Raw genomic sequence first — 10146 nt, 5'->3', positions numbered from 1 at the left:
TCACTGCCATCATCACATGAGATGTTAACGCCATCACTGCCATCATCACATGAGACGTTAACGCCATCACTGCCATCATCACATGAGATGTTAACGCCATCACTGCCATCATCACACAAGACGTTAACGCCATCACTGCCATCATCACATGAGATGTTAACGCCATCACTGCCATCATCACACAAGACGTTAACGCCATCACTGCCATCATCACAGAAGAGCTAACACCTCAATGCTATTAAACACAAATGTTTCAATAAGTTATCTCAAAATAAGGTTTGTTTTGTCTGAGAGGTCAACAAGCATGCACGATCGCTCAAAACAATATTTTAGCGAATAATAACGAGATGGTCCTTAAAATCAGCATGACATAAGATCTTCCAATTATAATTATTTAATAACTTTATTTGGTTAATTCAAAAATCTAAGTACGAAAAACATGAACTAGGCATTGTCAATTAATTGAAGTAAAATATACATTTCACTAAATAACATGTAAAATAAGTACCGTACATGGAATAAAACTGCTAGGATGCCATGCATGCACGAATAAAATGAAAATTCCACTCTATCTCAATAATTTCTTTTCATATAAAATCACTAGGAAAAAAGTAGTCTATAACACACAAATGCGAAAAAAATCAGGTAAGTGGTTCTGCTCTACGCAAATCAGTAAACCAGGTTCTGTTCTAAGCAAAACAACAACGAACTAATTACAGGAGAATCAGCATATTGAAAACATTAAATAAAGTTAATATAAGTCAAGTTCCGAAACCCGCGGGCGGAACGAAAAAATATCAGCCACTAAACGTAACGAGACTATTCCAATCCCAGGCAAACGACGCTGAACAACATTTGTTTCAAAGTTTATCCAACCAAAAACGTTCATTTCAACGTTAAATCAACCAAACAACGTTTATTTGAACGTTGATTCAGCCAAGCAAATACGTTTCAAAGTTTATTCAACCAAACAACATTCATTTCAACGTTGATTCAACCAAAAACGTTAATTTCAACGTTAATTCAACCAAACAACGTTCATTTCAACGTTAATTCAACCAAACAACGTTCATTTCGACGTTGATTCAGCCAAACAACGTTTATTTCGACGTTGATTCAATCAAACATCGTTCATTTCGACGTTGATTCAACAAAAAAAGTTTATTTCAACGTTGATTCAACCAAACATCGTTCATTCCAACGTTGATTAAACCAAACAACGTTCATTTCGACGTTGATTCAACCAAACAACGTTCATTTCAACGTTGATTCAACCAAACAACGTTCATTTCAACGTTGATTCAACCAAACAACGTTCATTTCAACGTTGATTCAACCAAACCACATTCATTTCAGCGTTGATTCAACCAAACAACGTTCATTTCAACATCGTTTGCCTGGTGGGTTAGAACTTTAAGCCTGAAGTAAATCTGTACAATTGCAGGCAGCAACAAACTAATACCTACTAACACAAAAGAAATTTGCAATGGAAATTAAAATCATGAGGCAGAATCAAGTTGTTAACGATGATGTTGACAACTGCATCCAACAAACTACAACATGCATCTGTGTATTAAAAAAACACACAATTTAAAAAAATATAACTTTGAACGTGATCCTAAAATAAATGAGTACTGACAAGTATAATGATAAGAAAAAAAATTAAATTGTCGATAACATAGATAATAATGCAATACCCTGGCCGAGGCCGCTTCCTGCAGCTCGCGTACACCACGGACAGCGGCTCCTGCAAACTGCGTCACAGCACTGCGTTAGTTTACGTCACTGCGTTAGTTTACGTCACTGCTTTAGTTTACGTCACTGCTTTAGTTTACGTCACTGCGTTTGTTTATGTCACTGCGTTTCATTACGTCATTGCGTTAGTTTACGTCACTGCTTTAGTTTACGTCACATCACTGCGTTAGTGTAATTACGTCACATTACTGCGTTAGTAAACGCCACCTTATTGCGTTACTTTACTCATTGAAATCTCATTGAACAGTGAGCTTTATACTATCCTTGCTAATAAAATAACATCGCAGCCTTACACAGCAGTTAAGACGCAAGCTCGTTGTGTTTCAGATGACATTCTACGCAATGAATTGGTCTTAAAACTGGGCAAACTTCATGAATTTCAGATGTCATTCCACGCAATGAATTAGTCTAAAACTGGTAAAACTTCACGAATTTCAGATGGAATTCCACGCAAAGAATTAGTCTGGGCAAACTTCACGAATTTAATCAAATCGGCACTACTACCTACATTTTCTTGAGGCGGTAGCTATACACACGGGAAAACTTTTTAGTAAGAGAAGTTGTAAAGACGTTATGTGAACCACGCAGATATTTTAGCACCACACTCCAACTTCACTTCACAAATAACAATTTTGTGAAGTGATCCAACAACTGAAAGTGACTGTAAGTGACACACTTCAAGGTACGGTAACAACTGCATGTGGCTGTAAGTGACACGCTTCAAGGTACGATAACAACTGCAAGTGACTGTAAGTGACACACTTCAAGGTATGATAACAACAAGTGACTATAAGTGACACACTTCAAGGTACGATAACAACAAGTGACTATAAGTGACACACTTCAAGGTACGATAACAACAAGTGATTAAGTGACACGCTTCAAGGTACGATAACAACTGCAAGTGACTGTAAGTGACACGCTTCAAGGTACGATAACAACAACAAGTGACTGTAAGTGACACGCTTCAAGGTACGATAACAACAAGTGACTATAAGTGACACGCTTCAAGGTACGATAACAACTGCAAGTGACTATAAGTGACACGCTTCAAGGTACGATAACAACAACAAGTGACTATAAGTGACACACTTAAAGGTACGATAACAGAGCACGCAATGACCGACGTACGATTAATTCAGTATGACACCTTCTGCCAGCATCTGTAAAATAGCAATGCTATTTACATGCGTTAAGTACATAGAAAGAGGCAGTCATTTGTCAGGTACAAGAAAGGAATAGTGCAATCATTAACTGAAATAATAAATTACAGTTTGCTTCCATATTGTTAAAATATTCTAACTCCATTTTAAGAGGTACTGAGGCAACCACATAGGATTCTGCATGAGTAACAGGGTCTGTCTGTGATGGAATTAAATATGCATGAAATTTAGCTTTAATTAATGCAATCATAAAACATGATATGAATCATCACTGATCATTAACAACTATGAGAGAAAATACATAATCTGGGACTGCCTCTATTTTACCCCATTTACAGCTCCATACTGCATAATGAATACTGCATAACAATGACTAAATCTCCAGGAATAAATTACCGGGTCGTCAGTTCACCTGAAATAGCAGCAATAAGAGAAAAGCTTTTTTAGAAGAAATCGCATTTAGAAGAAATAGCAACCGCTATAAAAGAGCCCGAAAGAAAGAAACCTGTAAAAACAGCAATGGCTTGTGAACCCCACATTGCGAACTCGCCTGTAAAAATAAGCTCCAATGTAAAATAGTAGTATTACATGGCAGTATATAGTAGAATTTATAACAAAATCATATCATATATCTTCCCCATGAACCTAAATTGCATGGATAAAATAATAAAGAGAGCATATAATGACTTACTCGACGATGGATATCTCTGGCTTGATCTCTGACCAGAGACGGGCATACTTGACAGGCGTGACCTTCTCCTGCGGCTCTCTGTCTATGTGCATGTGCAGCATCAGGCGACAGAACGACGCGCGCAGCTCGAATGACAACGTCTCGTCCTCCATGCATCTGTGCAGTCAACATATTATATAATTTTTTATATAATATTTTATATAACGCTATTATAAAAAATGCACCTGTACAGTCACAACCTATTAGGTACATTATATAACATTTTATATAATGCTATTATAAAAAATGCACCCGTACAGTCACAACATATTATATAATATTTTATACAACGCTATTATAAAAAATGCACCTGTAAAGTCACAACCTATTACATTATTTAATATTTTATACAACGCTATTATAAAAATGCATCTGTATAGTCACAACATATTATATTGTATTATATTTTATACAACGCTATTATAAAATATGCACTGTACAGTCACAACATATTAGTATATTATATAATATTTTATAAAACGCTATTATAAAATATGCACCTGTACAGTCACAACATATTATGCACTGTACAGTCACAACATATTAGTATATTATATAATATTTTATAAAACGCTATTATAAAATATGCACCTGTACAGTCACAACATATTATATAATTATATTATATATTATTCTATATAACGTCATGATAAAATATTCACCTATACAGTGACAATATACTATATAATTATATAATATAATATTTGATATAACGCCATCATAAAATATGCACCTGTACAGTGAAAACATACATATCATATTATATACGTAATTATATTATATAATATTTTATATAACGCTATGATAAAATATAGCACTACTTCAGCAATGCCACGTTATAGGAATTCAAAAGAAATATAATTATATTATAAATAAAAATCATTCCACTGAAGACTGAAAATAAACATTCAGTGGAATTTAACTCAACACGACAATGATCCCGACTGGATGAAGGTTGGAAAGTCATTGGATACAATTTCAAACGCTACATATCATAAAATTATATATTGACTTATCACATATCATAAAATAATATATACCGTAGTAGACATATCACATATCATATAATTTCAAACGCCTACCAATCTTCTGCATGAGTAACGTTCGAAGCCGAGTCAGAAGAATCTCTAATTTTAATAATAGATTATCTATATATAATCTGGGCCCAAAAATGAACATATCTTACTTAAGCATGAGTTCTACGCCGACTCAAAAAAGAATCAACAATTTTAACAATAGATGGTCTACATTACAAAATCTGGGGCCAAAAAGGAACATATCTGACTTAAGCATGAGTTTGATGCCTAGTTAAAAGAATAAACAGTTTTAATATTAGATTCTTTATACTGTAAAATCAGGGGCCAAAATGGAACATAGCTTACTTAAGCATGATTTTTAAGTCGAAAGAATCTATAATTTTAATAAAGAATTGCTGTTAATACAAAATCTAGGGCCAAAAAGGCACATATCTCACTTAAGCATGAGTTAAAAGAATCGACAATTTTAATATTAGATTGTCTATATTACAGAGTATATGGCCAATTAGGAACATATCTCCCTTGAGCATGAATTCGATACCAAGTCAAAAGAATCTATAATTCTATTAAATTGTTAGGGGAATTCTAATTGTTGCCAAAAAGGAACAAATTTAACTTGAGCATTAGTTCGATGCCAAGTCAAATGAAGCTATAATTTTAATAATAGATTGTCTATACTATAAAATCAGGTGCCAAAAATGACTATATCTGACTTGAGCATGAGTTCGATGCCAAGTTTGGGCAAATTATTTTAATATTAGATTGTTTATTACAAAATCTAGGACCAATTAGGAACATTTCTGACTTGAGCATGAGTTCGATGCCAAGTTTGGGAGAGAGAGGGTCGATGGCAAGGTACTGGCGCCCCAAGCACATGTGGGAGAACAGGTCGAGCTGGTGCCGGTAGTACTGCAGCACCAGCGCGTCCTCGCTCTGCTCCTTGTCTACGGCGTTCCTCGCACGCAGCGCCATCTCCACGATGCTCTGTGGGCCCTGACAACCAAGAAAATATGTGTCTTTCTCAGTAAGAATAATATTCTAACATCTCCACGATGCTCTGTGGGCCCTGACAACCAAGAAAATATGTGTCTTTCTCAGTAAGAATAATATTCTAACATCTCCACGATGCTCTGGGGGCCCTGACAACCAAGAAAATATGTGTCTTTCTCAGTAAGAATAATATTCTAACATCTCCACGATGCTCTGGGGGCCCTGACAACCAACGAAAAATACGTGTCTTTCTCAGTATAAATAAAATTCTAAAAAAACTTCGAGTTTTTAATGAAACTAAAGTCAAATACTCAATGAAATATGGAAACGTTGACGTCATTTTCATTAAAAAAGAAGAATTATAAACTCCGAAGATGATCTAATGCTTTGATACTTAAATGACACGATGAAGAAATTAGACAAAAGTCTCGTGAAAAAATTTTCCTGTGGATTATTAAAAATATTCTAACGAGCATTAAAGCTCAAGCCACTATAATGATATTCTAGATAGTGGCTGGACGTTTGTAGCTCACCAATCCCAGAGAGATAAATATCCAGTGGAGGATTAAAGTTATTAACTATCCCTGTGAAGGTTTAAAACTAATATCTATCCAGCGGATGTCTAAAAGTATTATCTATTCGTTGGATATGTAGAAGTATTCACTATCCACCAAGGTTTAAAAGTCTTATCTATTCAGTGTAGGTTTAAAAATCGTATCTATACAGTGGAGGATTAAAATTATTATCTATTCATTGGATATTTAAAAGTATTCACTATCCAGTGGAGGTTTAAAATTACTATCTATTCATTGGATGTTTAGAAGTATTCTCTATCCAATTGAGCTTTAAAATTATTATCTAATCATTGGATGTTTAAAACTGTATTCACTATAAAGTTGAGATTTAAAAGTATCATCTATCCAGCCGAGGTTTAAAAGTCTTATCTATTCAGCAGAAGTTTAAAAGTTTTATCAATTCAGTGGAGGTTTAAAAGTATTATCTATTCAGTGGAGGTTGTAAGTATTATCTTAATATTTAAAGAGCTGCAGAGTGCAAACCCCAAAAATACAAATTATAATGTATTTATTGATATCTGGCAGTTACCTCGCCAGAGTGCCACGACAGGACGACGGCAGTCTCGCGCTCCAGAGGCTCTCCGTCTTCATCAAGAATCTCTGGCTCACTCACCACCAACCTGTTGGGTGATAATCACCTTACACTCTACATCAAGAATGATATGGCGATAATAAGATTATATAAAATATTAAGCAATATCAGGAAGGACGGTACGTTTATATAATTGGACCATCGAGGCACTATAACGATGAACGGCATGGCTTACATTCCAAGAATAAGAGATAATTTTTCATTCGAAATCAACTCCTTAATGATTAGTGTAATTGAATTATATTCAGCATAGATCGACAAATCGAATGATCTTCAATAAGAACCTAGAAATGTTCGCCTCTAAACCATCCATCATATCCACAAAATAATCATTTCAGCGTATCTCTGCGCAATACCATCACGTTGACCGAAGATCTTGACTTGATAATTTGATAGCGACAGTTTATCGAAAATTTCTGTGCAAAGGTCTAGATGATCATGTTTAGTAGTAGTTTAGTTTAGTAGATGATCATGATGTTTAGGACATATGATTTTTTAGGCGCTATTGCGGTACAGCACCTCATATGTCCAGTCACTTTTACTACCCCTTCTTGTTGACATCTTTTACACAAAACTTTTTACAAGTCCTTCAACTAGAACTAGTCTACAGTAATAGCATTTAGAAGTTCTCCGACCAGAACTAGTGCACTAGGAAGAGCCTATAGAAGTCTTTCAACTAAAACTAGGGCGCAAGGAATAGCTTATAAAAGTCCTCGAACTAGAACAAGAGCGCAAGTAAGAGCTAATTTAGAAGTCCTTCGATTAGACCTAGTGCACTAGGAATAGCCCCTTACCTAGTGTCCAGCAAGATGTCGCTGTTAGCCTCACAAAGAACGCTCTTGCATATGAGCTCCTGAGTGCGGGCAATGGCCACATTGTTTGAGATGCACAAAACCTGCAAAAAACATCGTAACAAATAAATATATTTCGTATATTTTACTCTACATAATATATTTTATGCACGTTCCGTTGTACGATAACATACGGGAATATTCCATAACATTACACATACAATATAAACTCAGAGTCTGTCAGGAGGTAGCAGAATTATCCATATACATCAAAATCATTTCATTCGCCAAGATGAAGGCCATTTATGCAGTAACAAATAAACCATTAACTCAGAATTCTTATCCTACATAAATTCTGAGGACAAAATGATCGATCCAGCAGCAGTTTACATCATCCAGACCTTAAGATAATCAAGGAACCGAACCTAACCTAACCTAACCTCAAGATAGTCAAGGACCCTAACCTAAGCTAAACCTAACCTTACCTTAAGATAGTCGAGGAACCTAACCTAACCTTAAGACAGTCAAGGAACCTAACCTAACCTTACCTTAAGATAGTGAAGGAACCTAAGATAACCTTACCTTAAGATAGTCGAGGAAGCGCCACTGCCACTGCGCCATGTTCTTCCTGACGAGTCCCACGAAAGTTTCTATCTCGTTGGCGGTGATGTGCTCGTTGAGGAGCTTCTGGTTGTTGTGCAGCAGCGCCGTGATGGTGTCCTCTGCCAAGATGTCGTAGCCGATCTGCTTCTGCATGAACCCAAACTTCTTCGCTATGTATTCCTGCTCACATAAATATATGTTAAGATTATACATTTTCGAGTAAAAGTATTTGTAAAGTGACAATGTTGATACCATTCGTGCCGGGATATTTCTTCATTGATATCTTCCTTGTTGAAAGATAATCTCCATCATTGCGATATGTTAATAAACATATCTTCGTGTTAGCCTTCCCTGTTTAATAAGTCACGCCCTTGGTGACGTCAAATAGCGAAGCTATATAAGCTTTGTCTCAAGCGATTAACTTCAGTCTTGGGCGAGGACCGCTGTCGGTATACCCCATTGCTCCTGTCCATGTCAAACAGAGTAACGCAACTCAACGTCACAGTAGAGAACATTCGGATATTCTCTAGACTTACTCTTATTTCAGCTGGACGCCGAAGACATCATTGTTAAAGCTCCAGCCAATAACTCTATTTCATCCGAAGCTGTAAGCCGAACTTTAATCATAAATAAAACTATATAATCATTTACGCTGTTCCTCAATACCCTCGAATCACGCTACAACCGGACCAACCCTCAGGTCTTACTTAATTACCATTCAATATCGCATCGAAAGAAAAATAAAAGTACACCTCTGCATGGATGCTACGCGTATTTAATTATTCCTGAACCAAATAAAAGTTGCGTTTTAATGTCTTAAATAATTCGTAACACATACTACGCCGGGTATTTAGCACGTGCAGTAGTGAAGGTGAAGCTAATTCATACCTAACGTCAAACGAAGTAGTTCATATTATTGAAAATTATAGCGGATAAAAATTAATTATGAAAGATAACAAGAGATTTCCCCTGACCAACGTTCACATAATGTGGAGTAATTAGTCTAAGGCCAAAATGTGGAGTAATTAGTCTAAGGCCAAAATGTGGAGTAATTAGTCTAAGGCCAAAATGTGGAGTAATTAGTCTAAGGCTAAAATGTTGAGTAATTAGTCTAAGGCTAAAATGTTCAGTAATTAGTCTAAGGCTAAAATGTTTAGTAATTAGCCTTTAAGGCTAAAATGTTGAGTAATTAGTCTAAGAACAAAATGTTGAGTAATTAGTCAAAGGTTAAAATGTTGGATAATTAGCCTTTAAGGCTAAAATGTTGAGTAATTAGTCTAAGGCCAAAATGTTCAGTTCTTAGTCTAAGGCTAAAATGTTGAGTAATTAGTGTAAGGCCAAAATAACGAGTAATTAGTAAAGACTAAAAATTTTGAGTACTTAGACTAAGGCTAAATAAATGATGAGTTACATATTAGTAAAAAATTGAAATGTTGAGTAATTAGTCTAAATTTAGAACACTTGTAACCTGATTCTTGCGGTAGTCGTGCTGAGCGAGCCTGAGGAGCCTGTAGCAGAGCCTGAAGATGTTCTTGTAGGCGGCGTGTCTGGGGGAGTTGAGGTCCTCTATACGCAGCATGGGCGCCTCCCCCTCCACTTCTGTGAACGGTGCTTGTAGGATCTTGAAGATCTGAACGAGGCGTGAGTAACACAAGGCGTGAGTAACACAAGGCGTGAGTAACAAGGCGTGAGTAACACAAGGCGTGAGTAACAAGGCGTGAGTAACAAGGCGTGAGTAACAAGGCGTGAGTAACAAGGCGTGAGTAATAAGGCGTGAGTAACACAAGGCGTGAGTAACATAAGGCGTGAGTAACGTAAGGCGTGAGTAACACAAGGCGTGAGTAACATAAGGCGTGAGTAACGTAAGGCGTGAGTAACATAAGGCGTGAGTAACATAAGGCGTGAGTAAC

At 36.2% G+C, this 10146-nt stretch overlaps 1 protein-coding gene across 1 annotated transcript in view; it reads right to left on the bottom strand.

The window, feature by feature from the left end:
• LOC108666338 (inositol 1,4,5-trisphosphate receptor) overlaps nt 1–10146 on the bottom strand; it is a gene marked incomplete in the record, with an annotated part of 90793 nt that overhangs the window by 58554 nt on the left and 22093 nt on the right. Inside the window, 6 exon segments of the mRNA XM_018153184.2 lie at nt 3610–3765; nt 5491–5678; nt 6780–6870; nt 7637–7737; nt 8216–8416; nt 9705–9866. Of these exon segments, the coding sequence (XP_018008673.1) occupies nt 3610–3765; nt 5491–5678; nt 6780–6870; nt 7637–7737; nt 8216–8416; nt 9705–9866 (899 nt within the window).

The sequence above is a fragment of the Hyalella azteca genome, unplaced genomic scaffold (assembly GCF_000764305.2).
Source record: "Hyalella azteca isolate HAZT.00-mixed unplaced genomic scaffold, Hazt_2.0.2 contig5432, whole genome shotgun sequence".
NCBI lineage: Eukaryota > Metazoa > Arthropoda > Malacostraca > Amphipoda > Hyalellidae > Hyalella > Hyalella azteca.
Note: the sequence above shows the minus strand (reverse complement) of the source record. Positions and strands in the feature narration are given on the sequence as shown.